The sequence below is a fragment of the Pituophis catenifer genome, unplaced genomic scaffold (assembly GCF_029215685.1).
Source record: "Pituophis catenifer annectens isolate HBS135680 unplaced genomic scaffold, rPitCat1.0.hap2 SCAF_1, whole genome shotgun sequence".
In the NCBI taxonomy this organism is placed as follows: Eukaryota; Metazoa; Chordata; class Lepidosauria; order Squamata; family Colubridae; genus Pituophis; species Pituophis catenifer.
Window position 1 is genome coordinate 307,328,953 of NW_027256881.1, and position 22,696 is coordinate 307,351,648.

Genomic DNA, 22,696 nt, shown 5'->3' on the forward strand with positions numbered 1-22,696 from the left:
TCTCTTGGGTCTTTACATAATTTGTCCTAAGTAAGATAATGTGTGCCTGATCATTTATGCTTCCAGTGAGAATGCTGAATTGATTTGTTCAATAATCCATTTTTGAGGGGGGTTTTTTAGCCTTTTCCTTTCTTTCACTCCTTAAATGTGTGCGTGTGTGTCACTATTTATCTCTCACAATCCTTTCCTAATTAACTAAAGGGCCACCATCAGTGACCTGCTGGACAGTATTACTTGGTCTGTTGTTTGGATGTTTGGGTGATTTAGGGGTGGAGAACTGTGGTGGGTGGGAGTGTGTTTGGGGATTGTTATGTGTGTTGGACCTGGTCTTTGGGTGTTAAGTGAATTTCGTTGTAGGGGTATACTGTGTATACGCATACAATGACAAGTTTGTTATTATTATTAAAACATAAATGTTCCCATTTCTGCTGTCTGTTTCTTCTTTTTAGGGGAAAAATATTAGCTTCTTGAAAGAAGAAATGCTTTAAAAATCAGGAAACTCAATTTTATGTAGTAAAACACCAAAATTCAAACCAAAACCCATTTTTAAGAGAGACTAAAAGTTTTCAGACAGTGTCCTCTGCTGGATGAAAACTAAAATTCCATCATTAGCTTCCATCATTAGGCCAACATTCAAATCTAAAAATTAAGTTGTCTAATTAAACTCACAACTCCCCATATTTTCCTATTTCAAAGATGACTCCATTATCTTAGTCATTTTATTATTTTATGGAGATTATATGGAGAATAAACATAAATAAGTATTCTTCCTAGTAAGGTAAATTATGTTAAGGTATATACCTCCCAAGATATTTTAACACAATAAAAGTCCTGTGTTCTAATTTAAAGGTTTTCCATAATCAGGCAATTGCAGTGATAGCTGTAAAATATATTACATAGATGTTTATATTACTATGTGTATAATATCTAAACATAAATCAAGCCTAACAATTACACTGAATTCTCTATAGAGATGTGATTGTATAATAAGCAGCATGTTGCATATATTCAAAGCACACTTCTGTTATTTGTATTAATCACATTTGTTACTAATAAAAGCAAAATACCTCTTGAAAGAAAAGGATGCCTTGGAAATACTATCTGAAACTGCATAATGGTTGAAACTAACTCTCCTAAAGCTACTACTATTGTCATCCAATTTTGGCTGAGCTCAGAAAGGCAAGCAAGGTTGGAACGGGATAGTTCTTGGATGGGAGAGCACCAGGAAATTATAAAACTAGTCTGAATGGTGAAATAGATAATATGTAAACATTCTGGAAACTGCAGCAGCAAATCCTTTGCATTGACGCGGGAAAAAAAATCGGACGTGTCCATGAAATCACCGAAAAGTAATGTAAAGATTTTGTTAAACGTAAATTGGTATATAGTGCAACATTTTAGATCGGTGATTCCCACCTTGGGACATTTAAAAGTGTATGGACTTCAACTCCCAGAATTCCTACGCCACCAATGCCGGCAGCAGAATTCTGGGAATTGAAGTCCACACACACCTCAAAGTTGTCAAGAACGGAAAAACACCGTTCTACGTAGGAACCTGGATTGCAGCGCACATCTTCGTCACGAATGTGTAGTCAGTATCACCTCGGCGTTTCCAGTCAAAAACGTAATCCTTTTCCCTTTCTTCCTTTCAACGCAAAGCAAAAAACAAAAACAAAAACCCTCTTATTCCTACTACCCCTTTCCTCCCTCCCTCCCCCTCCCCCTCCCCTTGCAGCGCCCCAGTCGTTCACGAGAAGCGCGCGGAATCGGGCATGCGTGTTTGCGTCACTTCCCGGCAGGTATTGTCCGCGCCGGCGCCTTGCAAACCTCGTAGGAGAGAAGTTCCGTTGGGTCCTTGTGCTCGCCTGCCGGTGGCCACGTCTCCCGGAAGGTTTATCCGGATGCCTCTGCGGGCTGACGGCAACCCGTTTGCCTCCTTTTCATCCTGTCTCGGGATTCCGGGTCCGCTTTGGGCTCCTGATTGAAGGGACCGTGGCGGAATCGGTGGCGAAAGAAACCCGGGGTAAGCAGAGGCCTAAGAGACCGGAGGTGTGTGTGTATATACGTGGGGGTCGTCTGAATAGGTGGAGATCGGAGGGGCGGGAAGAGGAATCAAGACCCCGAGAGTTCTTTAGAGCGCCTTGGACTCCAGGCTGGTCGTGTCTTTCGCCCCTTTCCCCCTTCCTGCTCTTGTTGTGGCAGGAATCCCCGCCAATTGCAGGGTAGGTTGAGCCAATGCAGGTTTTGCTAGCGTCATCGGTCAGAAGTAGCAGAGAGATCTTTCTTTACCTGTTGAAAGGCTGCCGTGAATCTGGGAAAGACAAGAGAGACCCAGCCGAATAAAAGGTGCTTACTGATGGTGTGAAAAAATGTAGTGTCCTTCTCATGGAGAAAAAAGAAAGAAAAATCAAAGTTAACGGCAGTTAAGAGGGCAAGGGAGAGCATCTGGCCCAAAGTGAGGATATTAGATAGTAAGAAGGAGAAAACCTTTAGCAGAATAAGATTGAATTCATGGATTGGATTTTTTTTTTTTTTTGAGTAAATAGAAAGAATTGGCAAATTTGAGTACAGTAGACTAATGGCAAAGATACCAAATGCATGACTCTGGAGTGCTGCACTATTGTTCCATTTTCTTAGCAATTTGGCCTAGCTTAGTAAGGGGTGGCATCAAACAATATACAGTATTTGTAAATATTATATGGCCATATAGCCATTTACATGGTTACCAAAAAGTCTGTTTTCACATATTTTTTTTCTTTAAAGGAGAATATTTGTGACTCAGGGTTGAAATGAGGGTTCCTTGGTTCTCTCTGAGCTTGCTTGTTATCTTGCAGATGTTTCATTACCCAAAGTAGGTGACATCATCAGTAGTGTACTAGCATACAAAAGAATATTGAGGCTAGAGTACCCTAAAGTTTTTCTTTTGTATGCAAAATACAAGTGTTTTCACGTATGCGTTTACTGTATGTGATCAATTGTAAAATGTAATTTATTTGATGGCAGAAGTCGATAAAGCCTTAATCTGAGGATTTCTGTGCTGCACGTATTTATAATTTCTTCCAAGAGGATGATAAAAAAAAAAGGAAGATCACTACACTCCCATTCTCTACATATTGAGTTCCAAAGAACCTGGGACTGTAGAACAGAAGGAAACATACTGTATTTTGAACTCGGACATTGACTAGAAATAAACCTTTCAGAGATGATGTACCTCTGGCTCCCAGGAATAACATAACAAGGAGTAGTCTAGTTTGACCTAATACATTAATCAGAAAAATGTAGCAGCTGCAAGGAACTTACTTGTTTTTGGCAGAAAGATCACTGTGTTCTGATTTTGTAGAGGAAGGAGTGGCAGAACCTGAGGGGATGGAGTTGAAAGAGGGATCAACTTAGAATCTCTACATAGCCATAAGTCCAACCCCCCCCCATTCCTTTGATCCTTATCTAACTCCTAGCAGGTGCTAACCATTAGGTGAGACTATTCTTCTGCATCAACATGAATACAGTAAATCAGTTTTAATTGAATCTTCAGCCTGGACATGATCTTTTACACCTGATTGATTTTATGCTTAGGAAATATTATGCATTTTGGGCTTGCTGATGAGAATTAATAACTATAACAATGTAACATGGGTAGATTACCCATATAGTAATAATGCAGATAAGAATCAGAAAGGAAAATCACAATTGTTTTAATAGTTTAAATGGTCTCCCGGGGATGATAGAGGATAGGAAGGCCTGGAGGAAAGTTGTCCATGGGGTCGCGATGAGTCGGACACAACTTTACAACTAACAACAAATGTATGGATGTTACATAATTTCCTGCATTATGTTTGAAGCTAAAGCAAATGAACTTTTTAATATTTTTGACAGATTTCTATTCATATTTCTGGCCATTTATTCCAGTGGTAAGATATATAAATTTGTCAGGTACATATATGTCACCAGTATTATTTTATACATATTTTCTTGATGTAACTGTTTGGAAATGAACCATCTGAATCCAGCTTTCTCCCTATATTTAACAAATTAGAAACATCCACTTTTGTTTCTTGTGTAGCTTGGGGAAATTGCAGAGAAAATTTTCCAAGTGGATTGTGTTCTGCATGTCTCATAGTAGTTGCCTGCTACTAGCCAATTGCCTACTACTGTACCCCAAGTCAACCTCCAGCAAGTCATTTGTACTACCAAAACAACTTATTCCTGTTTAAGGCAAGTTATACCTTATAGAGATGCCACAATCTCTTAGAAATCCGAGGGAAAGAGTTCTAATTTATGAGCAAAAAATAAATGTAATGTGAATTGAACCTTTCCATCTGACAGCTGCCTATTCCACAGTCTATTGTAACAGACTATTCTTCTGAAATATAAAGAAAAAAATGCATTTCTTATCAGCTTGAACTTATGTTTTTCATCTTCCTTTTGACATCCTACTTTTGTTTCCAGGGATGGTGTACTAATACATCTTACCTCATTTTGAGTTGCCTGTAAAAATGAGGAAACACATATAATGCAGAATGGGAAAGGCAAACTATATTAATTGCATCATTACATTTCAAAGAACAGAAGATATATTGTGCTAATGTTTTTTGACATTTAGTCTGTGACTGTGTGGATGTAACTTTTCTGTTCTTTGCATTTTTTCCCCCCAGGTTGAATGTTGGATGATAAAATTCCATAGACTCTTTGATTTGCATTATGTCTTGGTTTGCCGACCTGGCTGGCAAGGCAGAGGACCTTCTCAATAGAGTAGACCAAGGAGCTGCATCTGCTTTAAGCAAGAAAGAAAATGCAAGCGGTATAAACTATGTTGGTAGCCAGGTGGATGATGTCGATGTGTATCCCAATCCATATAAAACCAGAGAGCAGCAGGCTCATGTGTCATCTACATCAAGCTTTATTTCATCAGCAGCGGAGAACATTAAACATCAGAAGGCAACAATTTTAGCAGGAACTGCCAATATTAAGGTAGCGTCCAGGGCCTCTATGGAAGGATCTCCATCCACAGAAACAGCTTCTGTGTCCAGACCCTCTTTCCAATATGTGAAAAGGAAAAAATCTGAACCAAACGATGAACTCCTGTTTGACTTCCTGAATAGTTCTGAAAAAGAACCTAATGGGAAAAAGGACCTGAAAAGGGAGAAGAGCAAAGCAGCCACTGTTCAAAACCATTCTCGGACTTCAAGTATTAGCTCTGTGTCAGCAAGTTCACACAGCATCAAAACAGGGGAAGATCCTTCCATTCGAAGTCAAGGCAATGGTAGTTAAGCATAACTACAGATGTTAAGGAATGTTTTAAGGATTCTTTTGAAGGGTATTAATGGTGACAGGATCCTGCTCTGATATTGATGATCAGAACATTCTGATTCTGTTGGCTAAAGTAAGATTATATAAGCATATGGGTCACAGATAAGGATGTCTCCTAAATTCTAATCAAAGCATCTGGATAGTTTGTTGAAAACATTGGTATAGATTCATACCAAGCTCATTCATACCAAACTTCTTTTGTAAATTAGAAATCGTTGTCTGATTTCCTAATCCTTGTTTCATAAGCAGCATTCACATAAATTGCAAAGGGGTGGAGATTGCCCTCCATGTAAATGATTTTCAAGGATCAAAGCAAGTGATGTAATCTTAGTAAATATAATAATGAGGTTAGTCCATTGGGAGCAAATGTAGAAATATCAGTTTTCTATTTCCTTGGTACAGGTTCACTGAATGTACTATTTCTATAATTTTCCAGCAATCCCTGCTCCTTGAGAGGATGATGATGCAAGTTTAAATATTTAAATAAATTAAATATTTAATCATTCAAGTCCATAATGAGTATGTATAGACAAGTCAGTGTTGCATTATTAATTCTAAAGGCTTTGTTTTGTTTTTTTTTTCCCTCTAAAATTATTGCTACAAATTGTAAATTGCACAATGCACTTCTGAAACTCGTTTAAATTTGAGGCCTTACTTGCCTCTTGCAAACAGAGGTATGGGTACTTAAAATAGCAATCCAAATGTATCTGTTTATTAATATGGATGGCCCGCAATACTACAAAACATATAACAGCTTTTTAAATCTTCCCTGAGAATAGGTTCTCATTTTACTACATTTCATTATTTCCTGTAGGTGGCCATCTTCCCTTATGATAAGAATGCATGATATTTCTAAGTAGTTTTCAACCTTGCTGAACTTTTGTTTATCCCTCCAAAGTCACTCTTTGCTAGATGAAATAAATAATACCGTGGGAACTGAACTAGTGAAGCAAACAATCAGGGTTGCTTATTTTAGTAACTCTTTTAATTACCTATGAAACTACATAGTTTTTTTTTTTTATTGGTGTACTGATAAAAATGATGTGACAGCAATAGGCAGATGGGTACTCTTGAGAGGGTTTTGGATTTCAGCCCCCATCGGCCTTAGCCAGCATGGAAATTGGCCCTGAATTGTGAGAATTATAATCCAAAATATCCGGAAGGTATCTTTTTTTTTTCCCCATTTCTAGTTGTAAGATATACTTTGTTTATTACCTTTATTATTGCAAGGTTGGTTTTGTTAGGCAGAGTAAGACCCAGCCAACAGCAGGGGTTCTTGGCTTTCAGCATGCTGAAATGAACACAGTTCATTCAGTTGTGTTTTGAGGTTTACCATTTTGCACGCAAGTGCATATATAGGCACTTGTATGTAACCTGCAGTTTTTGCCTGCATTTGCAAGATGGGAGACCTATCCAGCATTTGAACATCTTTAATTTTGTGGGTCATAAACGAACAAGTCTTAATGTATTATCTCCTATTTTTAAAATGTCAGATGTTTGGTTTGTTTATAGCACATGTGAAGTAAGGGTGTATCATGTTTATAGTAGTCCTATAATTATTTTGATAATACTTTTTTTTATGTTCCTGGTTATAAGCTAATGTACAATTATTTATTGTAGCAATCCCGTTAAACTCAATAAGACTTTCAATAGCTATATAATTTGAACAGAGAAAGAAAGGTTAAATACGAATCTCTTTGTATAGAGACATCTGATAGTTCCAGTTCTGGATTGGAGACTGACGTGGATATTAAAAAGGATTCATTGCAAACCCCAGAAATTAATCCCAACCTTACTCTTAATGACGGTAAATCACATGAACTGTCCAATCTTCGCCTTGAAAATCAACTACTGCGTAACGAAGTGCAATCTTTAAATCAAGAAATGGCATCATTAATTCAGCGAGCCAAAGAAACCCAAACAGGTAGAGTGCGGGTTTGCACATTTTAAAAGATCCTTTGGTGGGCTGCTAGTTAAAGAAATCTTTTCAATCTGTTCAATCCAAGTGGGAGCTATCTTTAAAAAAAAAAAAAGTAATGTTCAACAAAACAATGTGTTTTGTGTTCTGTAGCAACGTTAAATGCTAAATAATGGCTTTGAAGTACACCAAATTACATATATTTCCTTGTTGGGATGATGTTGGGATGAACATATAGAAATGTGTTAAATCAGAGATTTATAAAAGTATTTTTTTTTCCTTTGGATGAGCTTTTTTCATTTTTATTTTCTCCTGTATAGCCAAATGTATATGTCTCATTTAATAATTTACTTCCACCTGTCTAGTGGTTTACTGTTTTATATGTACCTGGTAAACCTTCTGCCCATCCCTGATAATGCTATTGCTTCCTTCTGCCCCTCTTAGGGAGATTAGTCTTTTTCTCCATCCTTAACTGGAAATGCAAAAGGAGAGAGCCAAGTGTTTCAAGCACATAAAGCATGAGCAATCAGCATTCCATGTTAGACTTAAAATGTAATATTCCTTCTAATTAGGATTTGAGATAGAAAGTGCACCATGTTTCATCTACTTCTGTGTGAATTCTTCCTTTGTTTCCATTGCTTGCTTTGCTTCAATACAAACAGGATTGTCTGTATAAGCAGGATCTGAAGCTGATCAAAGATTACTGTCATTGAAAACCGAGTGATCAAATTCAGGAGAAAAATGGAAGAACTCCATTTTTCTTCCAGGTTTGTGGAAGAATAAAAGGAGTAATGATTGCTTCCAATATGATTTAATATCCCAAATGTAGTTGTTTTATATTGTATATTTTGTGCATTCAAGTCCATCTTGACTCCAATTCCATGCGATTTCCATAGCAACCTTTTTTGAAAGTGGTTTGCCTTCTTCCTAGAATTAAGAGAGAGTGATTGGCCCAAAGTAATCCAGACATTTTCATGCCTAAAGCAGGATTAGAACTCACATTCTTCCATTCATGGGCTAATTCCTTTAACCATACACCAAACTGGTTTTCGTACCATAGTTACATAACTGGAAACATGACTGAGTTTATATATTATGCTAAGCCATAATTAAAATTTCTTTCTGGATTTGTTGGATATGTAAATCCAGACATGGTTTAAGCATTATGGTTGAACCAGGACATATAGTCTAAGTAACAAAATATGATTTTAAAAAATCCTGGCGTAGTGGGTCAATGTATGAACCAAATAACTTTTTCTGATCACTGACAGAATCACATTGCATACATAATAATATGAACTATAAACTTACTGATATTTACTGACTTCAACTTTATAGAATTAACCAATGCCCGGGCAAGAGTTGAAAAATGGAATGCTGACAATTCAAGTAATGACAGACTTGTTCGGGAACTTCAAGCTCGAGCTGATGATCTGACTGAAGCTGCTGCTGCCAAGGATTCCCAATTGGCTGTCCTCAAAGTCAGATTACAGGAGGCTGATCAACTTCTGAGTTCACGTAATAAAGCCCTGGAAACATTACAGAATGAAAAATCCAGGTATTCAGCATCCATCATGTCACTGTATTATTGGAGAGATCAGGCTGTTTAGGTTTAAGTGTATTGGCTTCTTGTTTGTTAAAATTATTTTTGCATCTCTCTATTGATTTATTTATTTATTTATTTATTTATTTATTTATTTATTTATTTAAACTCAGTGCCCAAATAGAGGTGTGTGTCTGTATGCTGATCTTAATTCTTTATATTAAGGAACATTTGCTTTAAATAATATGTTAATAGCAAAGGTATGTGTTGACATCTGGAAAACTGGATCCACTAGAAGATTCCTCTTTAGGCGAAAGCAAAAGGGGAAGGAGTTAATTGTTTATTATTTTTTTCATTTGGTGGAAGTTATTGCTTTGGGGGGGGGTTGTGGATACTTTGCTTACGTTCTGAAAAAGAGTGTAGGCTTTGTTCAGATAAATATACGATAAATATATATCAAAGCAGCAAAACTACTCAGTTTAAATATAATCCCAGGCATGATTTAAGTATTTTCATTTCTTCCTATATTCTTGTTTACTGCACCACTGACTTTAAATAGGAAAAATTATGTTAACATATCATGCCATGACAATAGAAGGGAAAGAAAGCATTTTAGAGATTGAGGTGATGTCTGTATTCTGACGAGATGGTAAGCAAGACTGGTCCCTTATTTTGTTTCACATCCTTACAAATAATTGAAAAGGAGTTTGCAAGGGTTTTTTTTAAATGGCCAGCCAACTTAAACCAAACTCTGGACACCCTTATAATCGTATCCTTATAACCCAAGGATAAAAACAATATATAAAACAAAAGCTATAAGCCAATGCCAACACAGATGTTGGGAATGGCAAGAAGCTGTGAAGTGATGGAGAGTGAGCATTGCAGAATACAAAGAAGTAATATATACAGGAGGCCACCGAACATGGATATGTATGTTAAAAGATGTTTCCTTAAATCTTTGTCCTCTACCTATACAGAATAATAAAGGATAATAGCGAAGGCAACAGCCTGCACAATCAAGCCCTTCAGACTCTTCAGGAACGGTTGCATGAAGCGGAGTCCACTCTTAGGCGGGAACAAGACAACTACAAGCAGATGCAGGTTAGATAGCAGACCTGAGGAATGCTGTTTATTTATTTTTTTTTCACCGATTGAAGAACTATATCTCAGTTATAGAGACAGAGACACTTCAGATTTATTAGATCAACATTGTTTCTGACCAGATTCCCAAGGCCCACCATCCGGAGCCAAGTTCGTATTTTATGTGCTTAGAATGAAAGCTCAAATATCTTTCAATGCATTCAGTGCCTGAGTCACGATCTACTTCAAAGGTATCCACTCCTGTGCAAATTTACTAAGCTTCAGTAACACCTAGTATTAGACTTAACATGCAGTGCTTTGTTACTGTTGAGACACTTGGCTAGTCATATCATCCAGAAGGCTGCCTTTCTATCAACGGCTCAACTAACTTTGTGCAATGCAGAAATTTTGCTGAATTTAAGTGAGGTTTGGACTGAGAGTTTTTAGGGCCTTCTCTTTTCTCACATAAAGGGAGATAACAAAACCCTCTCTTCTTCCAATCCATGCATTTGGTGCCTGGAGGGTGGGGGGGAAAGGGGGCTCTCACTTCTCATCTCCGCCCTATGCTTTTCTATATAATTGGGCCAAAGATCAATTCCTGTTGCAGCTCCAAATGGGCTTTTTTGCTGATTAGGAACATGCTTGTAAACCAGGACAGACCAAATGTATGCAGACCCAAAGCAAAATCTCATATTTAATATTTATAAATATTAATAAATATTGAATATTTATTTTCAAATTATTGGAACTATTAAAAATATGGTTTTAGAGGTGTAATAAAGGTTATCCTGGAAAAGAAACAAAATTCATTTGTACCCTTATATTCAGGATGTATCTGATGTGGAAAATCAGAATTGAGCCTACTTATCCCATCCTTCATATCAGGGTCGTCGTACACACACAGACACACACACAAACAAACACAAACAAAAGAATGCCTTCAATTCAGATACCTAGATTTTAATTCCCAAAATTTCCAGCCGGTCATTGCTATAGAAGTCTGGAAGTCGACATCCACTCATTTAGATTGGAAAAGGCTGCTCCATGTGGGTGGATGGTAGTCCAGCAAGCTAGCAGACTTCAAACAGTATGTCTTAATCTGCCGCATCAATATGAAATGTTGAACATCAGTATTAAGTAAGGGTCAGTCTGGGCAATCTGTTTTCCTCCCTTTCCCTGTGCATCCATTCACATCCATTTAGGCTTATAAGCCATTTCAACTAAAGATAACCCTTAAGTGTTACTTGCAAGGACAGTAAGCAAGAAAAATTAAAGCAATAAATAACAATAGCACTTAGACTTATATACCACTTCACATTGCTTTACAGCCCTCTCAAAAGCATTTACAAAGTCAGCATATTGGCCCCAACCATCTGACTCCTCATTTTACCCACCTTGAAAGGATGGAAGGCTGAATCAATCTTGAACCAGTGAGACTCGAACTGCTGACAGCTGGCAGAAGTAGCCTGCAGTACTGCATTCTAACCACTGCTGCCACCACGGCTCTTATAAACACAACAAACATTAAAAACACAGTGAATAGCTAATAATGACTAATAAACTAATAATAACTGATAATAAAATCAGAGTCCTGTGGCATTCCAGAGTAGAAAGCCTTAGGGATTAACCTATCTATCCACTCCCTAAAAGAAGGAAAAGAATCACTCCCAAATGTACTTCCTTCAGTCCTCAGAGATGGTCCAGAAGGAAGCCATGATTGATGGTATCAAAAGCAACTGAGACATCTCTCTCAGTTTATTTATTTCTTTATTTGTTTTGTTTTATTGAGATTTTAATCATTATCTGCATATGTTTGGAATTTAACCTTTCCTTTATATAAACTGCTATCCCTTTTTTTTGTTTGTTTGTTTGTTTGTTTCTGCCAATGCTACAAATAATTTCCCTAGTTTGGGGGTTTCCAAAAAACCACTTTTCCCTTTTGGAATGTGCACTTCTTGTAGGCATACTATTTCCATGTTCAATTTTATTATTTATTTCTTTTGTACTAAAACCAAACCAAACTTCCTCCATCAGAATGAATTTGCAACTCGCCTGAGTAAAATGGAAGCTGAACGTCAGAACTTGGCTGAAGCCATAACTGCATCTGAGAGGAAATATGTGGAAGAGAAGCGGAAATCAGAGGAATTTCAACAGCAAATTAAAGTAGCCAAAGCTAGCTTGGAATCTGCTAAGCAAGAGTTGGTGGACTACAAGCAGAAAGCCACCCGCATACTCCAGGTAACACTCACCATAGTAATCCAGTTCAGCAATGTCCTCCTGACATCGCTAAACAAGCAAATGGGGCAGGCTGTCCTACAACCTGAAGTAACAAACAAATCAGTGGTGGGATTCAAATTTTTTTTACTACCGGTTCTGTGGGTGTGGCTTGGTGGGCATGGCAGGGGAAGGATACTGTAAAATCTCCATTCCAACCCCACTTCAGGGGAAGGTTACTGCAAAATCCACATTTCCTCCCAATCAGCTGGGACTCAGGAGGCAAAGAATAGATGGAGGCAGGGCCAGTCAGATGGCATTTACCGGTTCTCTGAACTACTTAAAATTTCCGTTACTGGTTCTCCAGAACTGGTCAGAACCTGCTGAATACCACCTCTGAAACAGATGCAATTTGTTAATAAAATATAAAATCGTTGTTAGTTAGGTTTGTGTTTTAGCATGTTTTGAAAGGACTAAAAAATATTAATAGAAACCACTCATCACCAAAAAAAATCCTTGTTAAGGAAGTTTTGCATTTGATAAAATTTCATATTCAATTTGGAAAGTTTCATTAAACTTTTATTACATAATGTTTTCCGGCAACCTGATGTCATATATTTTTGCTCACATTTGCCATATATTTGATTTGAGATAGGGATCCTATGTCCCACTCAAATGGGGGTTCAACTCCAATTCCCATCAATTTTATTCTCCACAAGCAGTAGTAGTGAGTGGTGTGAGATTAAAATTCCAATTACTGCTAGAGGTCCATAAATTCCTCACCTTGACATTTAGGTGATTACTAATGTTAGATATGGAAACTTTGTGTTCCAAAGCAAAGTATTGACGCTGAGCACAAATAGGGTTCCATTACTGTATTTACATTCTGCCTTTTGGTTACAGTTAACAAACTAAGGATTGTAATGCAATTTCACTTATCCTTAATTTTGTCTTTGCATCTCAGTCTAAGGAGAAGTTGATAAACAGTCTGAAAGAAGGCTCCGGTATTGAAGGTCTGGATAGTCAAACAGCAAGCATTATGGAGTTAGAGGAACTGAGGCATGAACGGGATACGCAAAAGGAAGAAGTACAGAAGCTGTGGGGCCAAATGCAACAATTGAGAATTGAACTGCAGGATATGGAAGCACAGCAGATAAGTGAAGCTGAGTCCACAAGAGAGCAAATTCAAGATTTACAGGATCAAATTGCAGCACACAAAACAACCAAACAAGAAGTAGAGGCTGAACTAGAGAGGCAGAAACAGGTAAATATTGGGAAGGGTTGAAATGGCTTGCTGAGTGGTATTTCAGGAGCTCTCAGTATGTACTGATATATTTGGGGGGCTCATATATGGGGAAGATAAATATTGGAATTACATAATTAAAAGAAAAGCCATATGTGTGTAATGATGGGTATCAACATTGTTAGTATTCTTATTGACCAAATACCGGATGATGGACATATGTACCCTTCCTTAATCAGTGCTTCTGTGCATCCTTTGACCCCCAAATGTATTTTTTCTAATGCAGTGTGCTACACAAAGGATAAATACATCTCTTAGACCAAAAGGAATTACTCCTAAAGCAGGGCTTTATTTTTTTTAAAAAAAAGGAAAGTATAAATGAGCTCTTGGCTTAAGGGGGAGACAGATATAGGATTCCGTTTTAAGTGACAAATTTTCTTAGCATCAGTACAATTTAGAAAGTTAACAATAAAGGTAAAAGTTCTGTCAAGTCAGCTTCAGTGTTGGTGACTTAGATTCATCAGTGCAGGTTTTTTTATACCAGTATAGAAATTGTTTGCCTTTGTAAAAAAACTTTCCAGTCTCGGCTAGTGTTTTTCACACATGACAAGTTTATGATGCACAGATTTTAACTCCCGTCATTCTCCAGCCAGCATTCATTCAACTCCCAATTCGGTGATTTGAAATCCAGACATGTTAAAAGTCACCAAGTTTGAAAAAAAAACATAGCTATAGATGGTAGCTCTTGGCTTCTCTGCTAGTCCAACCACAATTCCCTTTTGAGATCAGTAAAGTCCAGCGAAATTTGTCACCCCCTATGACAGTATAATAGTCTACAAATGTTCGAAATCCTCTTCTAAAGTTGAAATTTCAAAACATCTGTAGCCATATGCTAAATAAATGAAAACATCTATATAGTTAGAAACTTACTTGTGAGCAAGCAAAATTGTTTATGCAGCTATTTTGATATTTTGTGTTTAGCAGTATTGCGTGATTCTGAACACAATTTTATCTACATCTTTTTGAAATAAACTTGTATCTAACTCAATAGATGACTGGATTTAAGAGCAATTCTTACTCAAGTATTTCTTCTGTTCACCAAAAGAATTTTGCAAATGCCTAGTTAAAAGTTGCCCCTAGGCATCCTTGTATCCAGTCAGCTCAGGATAATGTGCAGATTAGAAATGAATTATCATTGTTTTGTTAAGGATTGTGTTATGGAGCTCCTAATACACATAACTGCTTATTTGGGCAAATTAAATCCCAGTTTTTTCACTTGGGTGCAGCTAATGAAAAATTAGCTGACAAAACTGGTCTCTAGAAATTGTAACAATTGGATTTTCACACAAATGTCTGTAAATTCTATTTGACTGAAAATAGGTCTCTTTTCACAGTGGTTTTATTGTTACTGTGAACAGTTGCCGTAGATGAAACCATCAAAGGCAAGGTGCTTAATTTGCTTTTCCTGATTATTTATCTTAGAGGATTACCTGTTTCACTCCATATTAATTGGACAGGGTTGAACTGAACTAATGAAAAAGCAAAAGATCCGTGCTTGCTTTCAAAAGATAATATTAATTCTGTATCTTGAAGCCATATGGTGGTGTTTTATTATAGCTCTTCATGTTTAACTCATTTTGTTCCGGGATAAAAATACTTTGAAATGAACTGAATCTCATCTGTTTTGTTTGTATTGGCATATAAGCACCAGATCTAATTCCCTCAAGTATTCTTGTTTTATTCATCTTCTGGAGCTAAGTAACACTTCGGATAAATGATACAAGAACGAATATATTCATGCTGAAACAGTGCTAAAATTAAGATCAAGAGAGGTTTGAGACAAAAACAATATTCTGTCTCTGAGGAAACCCCTTGCTTATTCTTCTACAGCAGTGTTTCTCAACCTTGGAAGCTTGAAGATGGGTGGACTTAATCTCCCAGAATCCCCCAGCCAGCAGCGCTGGCTGGGGGATTCTGGGAGTTGAAGTCCACCCATCTTCAAGCTACCAAGGTTGAGAAACACTGTTCTACAGATTTGTAGAAGAAGCTGAACTGTAGCACCTGGTCTATAAAAATCATCACGGTTGCAATATTTTTGCCCAGTCCTAAGCATTAATGTCATGTGGGATTGTCCTTTGTTTACTGTAGCTCTGCCATCACTCTTCCTTAAATCTTAGTTTTTTTGCAATTATTCAGGTTGTATTTCTAGTTTTTGAAAGAATGATATACTAAAAGAGTAGCTTTTTTTCTCCTCCCATGGTTATGTAGAAACCGCTTTGCAGTAAGTAGATAGGGGTTGTGCTCACTCAGGTGCACTAGGTTTTTGTTCATTTTACATATGTAATTACTTTGTGTCCTCCATTCTATTCTGGAAAAGCAAAAAAAAATGTTTCTGGCCTATCTAAATAGAAGTGCTGTCTGTTAAGTCATTTGAGAATGTGGTTTTACATTTGGTGAACTCACAGCATCCATCACCATTAGTCACTCTGGCTGGGATGAAGGAAGTTGCAGTTCAGTATCCACACTTTTCTTATCCCTTTGCTAAAGTCAAAGCCATTATAAATACGGTCTCATCTCTGAAATACCAGAATTATGTCCGTGTTTTGTGCTCGTTGTTACGTAGGTCACCACATGATCATTCCCCATTTAATGACCTTTTTGTGGCGGTTGTTAAATGAATCAGCATAGTTGTTAAATGATCCCATTGTATCTAATGGGCGCCTTTTCGCGGAAAGCAGAAATAAATGCTGATTTGCAGCAAAAAAACATTGTAAGTCGCAATTATGTGACCGTGGGACGCTGCAAAGACCGGTAGCAATAAATGCAGGCTGGTTGTTGAGTATCCAAAAGGCAGCCACATGACTGCAGGGGGACACCATCAGAACTCCAAATCCGGGTCGTAAGTAGTCCTAGGGAGATCTGTCATAAATTCAAAAGACCATTAATTAACCAATTGTAAGTTGAGGACTACCTATACAATTCTGAATGTTTTCTTGTTGTCATAGAGATCACTAGTCATATAACACCTTTATGAAAGAAATACAGGTACGGTAATCCTCAATTTACAACAGTTCATTGAGTGATCATTCAGAGTTACAACAATACTGAAAAAAAAGGACTTGTGACCGATTTTCACAGGACCGTTGCATCATCCCCGTGGTCACATGATCAGAATTCAGATGCTTGGCAACTGACTCATGATGGCTGCAGTGTCCCTGGGTCATGGGATCATCTTTTGTGACCTTCTTCCAAGCAAAGTCGATGGGGAAGTCAGATTCACATAACAACCGTGTTACTAACTTAACAACTTAACTGCAGTGATTCACTTAACAATTGTTGCAAGAAAGGTCACAAAATGGAGCAAAATTCACTTAAGAACTGTCTTGCTTAGCAACTGAAATTGTGGATTCCATTGTAGTCCTAAATTGAGGACTACCTATAGAAACAAAGCCAAGGAATATCTATACACTGTCAGCTTTTTACATTTCAAATAAATGTTCAAACTGGTCCCCACTAGTAATACCGCTTTTTGCAATTACTTGCCTGTATCTAGGAATTTCTAAATATTCATTATGGTCTTAATATAGTGTTTCACTGCTTCGGCAATGCCTTTTCAATTGCAGAAAAGAAAGCAAGTTTCTAGTTGTAACCACAAATAGGTCACAGTAGTACCATCATGTTTTGCTTTTATTGTGACGTTTAATATATTAATTGCTGCTGGACATGCTTATTTTCCAGGAATTACGCTACACTGAGGAAGAATTGTACAGGACAAAAAATTCTCTGCAAAGCCGAATAACAGATAGAGAGGAGGAGATTCAGAAACTAAGAAATCAGGTAATGGATTAGCTTAACAATTTTGCAGTCAACATACATTTCTGAACAACCAAAATTTTTAACCATGCCCCTGCTACATCGCACCAGCTAACCTTGAAGTGAAATTGGCTCGACTATTGGATTTCTTTTAAATCATTATATTTATCTTTTCTTAATAAAAATAATTAAAAAGAAAAATCTTAAAATAAGGGTACCAAGACAGTCAAAGGGCAATCACTTCCTTTCAAAGTTATGCTGTCTCAGGGAGATCATTCTTTGGAAGCAAAGCTAAATGGAATCTATGTCCAACATTTGGATTTATGCTTCTGGATTGACAAAGTTTTAAGAAAAAAATGAATGTGTTCACTTCTCTTTCTTCTGCTAAGCCTGACCTCTCATATTTAGGTTGGTGGTGGAAATGCTGGGTAGAGCCTCCTGTGTGGAATCTATTCACCTTTATGCAGTCCCGTGCCACTTCTCTGCCAAGTTTTTTCCAAAAATGGAAGGGTGGGGGAATGAGACCTGTCAAATTCTGCTGCCTAATAGCAATTTGTGCTTATTTGGTAGCAAGTCCTATCCTTCCCCCGCTCCCAGGTTTTCCAAGGGAAAGAATGCTGGGCTTTGTGCTTTACTATAAAGGAGGGGTCCTCAAACTTTTTAACAGGGAGCCAATTCACGGTCCCTCAGACTGTTGGGAGGTGGGGGGGAGGGGTATGGCAGGGGAAGGGGTGTGACCAGGCTGGTCATGACTGACTGGGTGTGGCCAGGGGTGTGGCCCACTTGACATCGCTTGTTGAGGTGCTGCCGGAGGCAGAGAGCGCCATTTTCCCCTCCTGGGGCCTCCGTGCAGCCAATTTTTGGCCTCCTGGCCCCCAGTAGCACGCTGCGGTCCAAAAACAAACTCATTTTTGGCCTCCCAGGGCGTCTGCGCACCCCTTTTTTACCTCCCCCACCTCCAGTAGCACTCTGCAGTCCAAAAATGGGCCCGTTTTTGGCCTCTAGTAGTACTCTGCCAGCAAAAAATGTTGGCCTTACACGGCCTTAGTTCCAGCCTGCAGGGCTCGCGAAGGTAAATCCTGCGTTCAGCCAAAGGGGGAACGGCGGGGGGACAATGGGGACGGGGAAGCCTAGTGTTCCTGTGTGGGCCAGATTAATGGCTTCGGCAGGCCATATCCAGCCCGCGAGCTGCAGTTTGAGGACCCCTGCTATAAAGCAAGAGCGTAGAACAAAATACAAGTAAAGGGATTTAGTTCAGTCCACACTTGTTCCAGTGAAGGTGCTTACTCGTTTCCTCTTCCAATGGTACTTTGTTCACTCCACAGCTAACGAACAAAACACTGAGCAGCAGTAGCCAAACAGAGTTAGAAAATCGGCTGCATCAATTGACAGAGACACTAATTCAGAAACAAACCATGCTGGAGAATCTCAGCACAGAAAAAAATGCTTTAGTCTATCAGCTGGAACGACTGGAGCAGCAGCTGAAGACTGTCCAGGGAGCTTCAGCAAATGGCTCCTCCATTAATATGGCAGGAATTGACAACAGCGAAGGTAAAATGAGGAATGAACTGTTTACTGTGAGTGAATGTATATCTTGATAGATTGGAAAGCTTAAAACAGTGTTTCTCAACCTTGACAAGTTTAAGATGGATGGACTTCAACTCCCAGAATTCCCCAGCCAACTGCTCTGGGGAATTCTGGGAGCTGAAGTCCACCCATCTTAAACTTGCCAAGGTGGAGAAACGCTGGTTTAACACATTAATGTTGATGTTCCTGCCATGACACCAATCAGTCCTTCCAATCGACCTTCCTCCATTCCATTCCTTTATTCATAGTTTCCATTATTTTTTTCTTTCAACAGCCTCTGAGCTTCTCAGTCTTTGCGTGGTTTCCCTTCCCTTTTCCCTTTTCCCTTCTGCCTTCCCAATATTTTCTGATTTTTTTTCATCTAATGTCTTCCTCTCATGCATATAGATGAGCCATTTCGTTACATAAGAAAAGCCGCCCAGAATCACTTTATAGGGGAGATAGGCAGCATAAAAATGTAACAAATAAAATGAAACAACATAAGCAGTGGATTTCACATCTGAAAACCTGCGAAATAGAGACAGTAAGGGGCTCCATGTTACAATGAAAAAGTTTTACCTCAAATAGCTTCATTTTATAGCACAGAGAGAGTTTTCCCAAACGATTTTTGCTATGACATGATTCTTAATAGGCCGCTGTAATTCTGATAATAGCTTTGCAACCTGTGTTCTGCAGTGAGGATGTTTACAGACGTAGATTGCCTGACTTGTGGAGTATTTCAATAAAATAAAATAGAAATGAATGCAAAATCCTCAGAGACTCATACAAAGTCCTTTTAAATATGTTTGAAATTTCTATTCTGTCAAAGGGGTCGGGATAAAATGCAAAACATTATAAAATCACACATCTAATTTGGTACTGCTTCTACTTTGCTTTCTCATAATATCGTCATACCTTATTGTAATGAATATTTATTGTAGCTTATGAATCATTTTTACTGCTGCTAATTGCTTTTGAAATTATTATTCTTCCTCTAGGCACTCGCATGAGAAATGTTCCTGTCCTTTTTGGTGATCTCGATGTGAATGCTGCAGGAATGTATGGCAAGGTTCGCAAAGCTGCAAGTACTATAGACCAGTTCAGGTGAGGAGAAGGCAGAGAATAGAAAGATTGCTTGGAAGAAGGAATTATGTCCACGGAGAAGATCTTTGAAAGAAATCTTGATATTGCAGTGGATATCCTAATTAAAATGTTGAACCAATATCTGGGTCCTGTGAAAAATCTGAATTATTGAGATGTTTGGAAAATGAATGGTCAATAAAACTTGCAATGTAATAATGTCTTTATGCAAATCTCTGGTGCTACATATATGCTAGGGTATCTTCTAATATTTTTATTGTAATTGGTTACAGCATTCGACTTGGAATCTTTCTGCGTCGATATCCTATTGCAAGGGTATTTGTAATCATTTACATGGTGAGTCTGCTTAATGTAGTCATAATGCAAAATATGCAGTTTTCATTATATATTATTTCATCTTGATCTGATATGCAATGAATGAAATGTACAAAACAGGTCAAATATAGTTAATTGTAATCATTTGCTATAAATCTAAGTAACATGAAAGCCAGCTGGGCGACTTTGGGCATGCCATCCTCTCACAATCCCACCCACCTCACAGGGTTGATGTGGGGGAAAGAGGAGGAGGAAGCTGTGTTGGATATGTTTGCCACCTTGAGTTATTTTTACAAATAAGGATGAGATAAAAATAAATAAGAACTTACACAATTTACTTCTTGTAACTGTGCAGCAGGATGCAAACTAATGCAAATTTGAAATCTTTTTTAAAAGATTTTGTCTTTTTGTCTTTTACTATCATTTCAAGCAATAAAGTCTTTAAAATTCTGTAGCTCATTATCCCAAAGGTGCTTTTTCAAGAAGACGTTTTGCTTCTCATCCAAGAAGCTTCTTCAGTTCTGAACTGAAGAAGCTTCTTGGATAAGCGAAATATCTTCAACAAAAAAGCAGAAAGTCCAGTTGTTTTTTGAAAAAGCACCTTCGGGACAACCAGGACCTGGATGACAGAGAATCTCCATAGACACCATAGCTCATTACTTTCAAAGTGTAACCGATGGCAGTCATGGTTACTGTAGATATTTAGTCTTACTTGTGAAAGAGCAATACAGACAGCCTTCTCCTTACAAACACATTAAATTCCACGAGGCTGTTTCATTCAATTATGAAAAATATGCACAATACAATTTTTACCTTACACAAAGGAAGAATACTGTAAACTAAACCCTACAAAATCAGCGAGCAGACAGGAGAGGACAGTGTCCCGGGGGCCTCTCAATGCATGATAGTGCTGCCAAGTGTACATATGCGGCACACTGTAAATTCACTCTTCCGCTTTCTTCTGCCTTCCGGAACATTCTAGGTTGGAGTTTCAGACAGGTTTGTTTATATGAGTGAATGTTTGTAACACGAAAATTCAGAAGTAGATGACTTTTATTCAGGGTAGTTTCAGCACACAGCATGTGTGGGTCATCTGGCTCTCGGTGTGAGTGCTTTTCTACAGGGCAGCACAGCAAGAAATAGGGCACAACAATGAAGGCAGCAGGCAGCCTTTTGGATAATGATCCATATTTAGGTCCTTGTTAAATGTAAAGCTTTTTTTGCTTTATACTTAACAGAGCCTGTTTCCAAGTATATGTCAACACACAAAAGGGGTAGAGGTTACATCATGATGCCACTTCCACCATTCTGACTCTCTTGAATTCCACTAATCCCAGCTGATGCATTTGGTTCTTGTATAAAAAAGTTAAAGTTACTATCAAATCCAATACAATTCCTGATACATGGACACTTCTATGCAGATTTCTAGACATGAAATGGAAAATTTGTTTGCCACTGCCTTTTTAAAATAGCATTTATTTGGCTTCCCAATCTAATCTGCCAAAGTTTAGCTATGGATTTCTCAGATGGTTCTCCATTCAAGTAGTAGCCAGGGGTTGACCCTCTTAATTCTCTAACTCAGTCAAGGTGCTTAGCTTTTTAGATCAGTCATATTGCTTGCAACTAATGTGCACATCAGACTGTTTGGTTTATTTTGATTTAAAGTGCCATGCATTATTCCTATTTTTCTTTTGTCAGGTCCTGCTTCATCTTTGGGTCATGATTGTTCTACTCACATACACACCAGAAATGCATCATGATCATCCAAGTGGGAATTAGACCAGTCTGGAAGAAACTCCTTCATGCAATATATACTGAATTTGAAAAAGAATCCAATAAAGACTCTTTGAAGAGAAAAGCTTTTGTCAATATTTGAACAATATATGAACCAACCATTACATCTTTTCTTTAGCTGCTTGAGAAAAATTAAATAACATGAGGGGATCTAAGCTTAGTAACTGTAAAAACACGCAACTTCTTCAGGAAAAGCAACTAAGTGAACTGCTGCTGCCACCTTTCTTCATCCCTCTTTTTGTGGTACATTCATGTCAAAACATATATATATATGCATATATTCTATGCATATATATATATGCATAGAAGCCTGGTTTTAAGACTATAGATGTATATGTAACATAATGTATTTTTGATTCTACAGGAAATGGGGCTATCGTCCAAAAAATAAATGAACTTAAAAGCTGAGAAGAAGCTTTTTATTCTTTTTTTTTTTTGCCTTTAGTGTACCTTTTAACTTTGTAAATATTATAAATTAGTGTAAATTTTTCCATATATTATGGATTTGACAGCTGCTTTGCAGAATGCTTTCCTTTAAAAAGCATTAAAGAAGAGAATAGAGATGATGCGGTCCTTAAAATATGGTCCTTCAGCATATCAGAAATTTATTTTCCATGGTAATGCAGAAAACCTGTTAATGCTTATTTTAATTATCATGTACAATAGAGCACATAAAGAATTGTACAATTTAGTGCCTTTTGATCTTTGCTTTTTTCACATTGTTATTAGCTATCTTATTAAAACTTATTTTTTCTTCAGATTTTCATAGCATTAATCTTAATACGTATTTATTTATTAACTG

General features: G+C 37.7%; 1 protein-coding gene across 1 annotated transcript; it reads left to right on the forward strand.

Moving 5' to 3' along the window:
- Positions 1 to 1,881: 1,881 nt before the first annotated feature.
- GOLGA5 (golgin A5) lies at positions 1,882 to 22,654 on the forward strand. The gene is made up of 12 exons (XM_070941445.1): positions 1,882 to 2,023; positions 4,653 to 5,260; positions 7,013 to 7,231; positions 8,564 to 8,783; positions 9,746 to 9,869; positions 11,883 to 12,086; positions 13,027 to 13,326; positions 17,044 to 17,142; positions 18,444 to 18,669; positions 19,683 to 19,788; positions 20,058 to 20,121; positions 21,799 to 22,654. Exons 2-12 carry the CDS (start codon positions 4,699 to 4,701, stop codon positions 21,877 to 21,879), a joined length of 2,205 nt encoding a protein of 734 aa, XP_070797546.1. The 5' UTR covers positions 1,882 to 2,023; positions 4,653 to 4,698; the 3' UTR covers positions 21,880 to 22,654.
- The last annotated feature ends 42 nt before the right edge of the window (positions 22,655 to 22,696 follow it).

Bases quoted from the DNA above. Each gene is read 5' to 3' on its own strand.
- GOLGA5 (XM_070941445.1), top strand. From the start codon at position 4,699: ATGTCTTGGTTTGCCGACCTGGCTGGCAAGGCAGAGGACCTTCTCAAT. The intron at 8,784-9,745 runs GTATTCAGCATC...CTACCTATACAG, and splicing joins TTACAGAATGAAAAATCCAG to AATAATAAAGGATAATAGCG. The intron at 13,327-17,043 runs GTAAATATTGGG...CTTATTTTCCAG, and splicing joins AACTAGAGAGGCAGAAACAG to GAATTACGCTACACTGAGGA.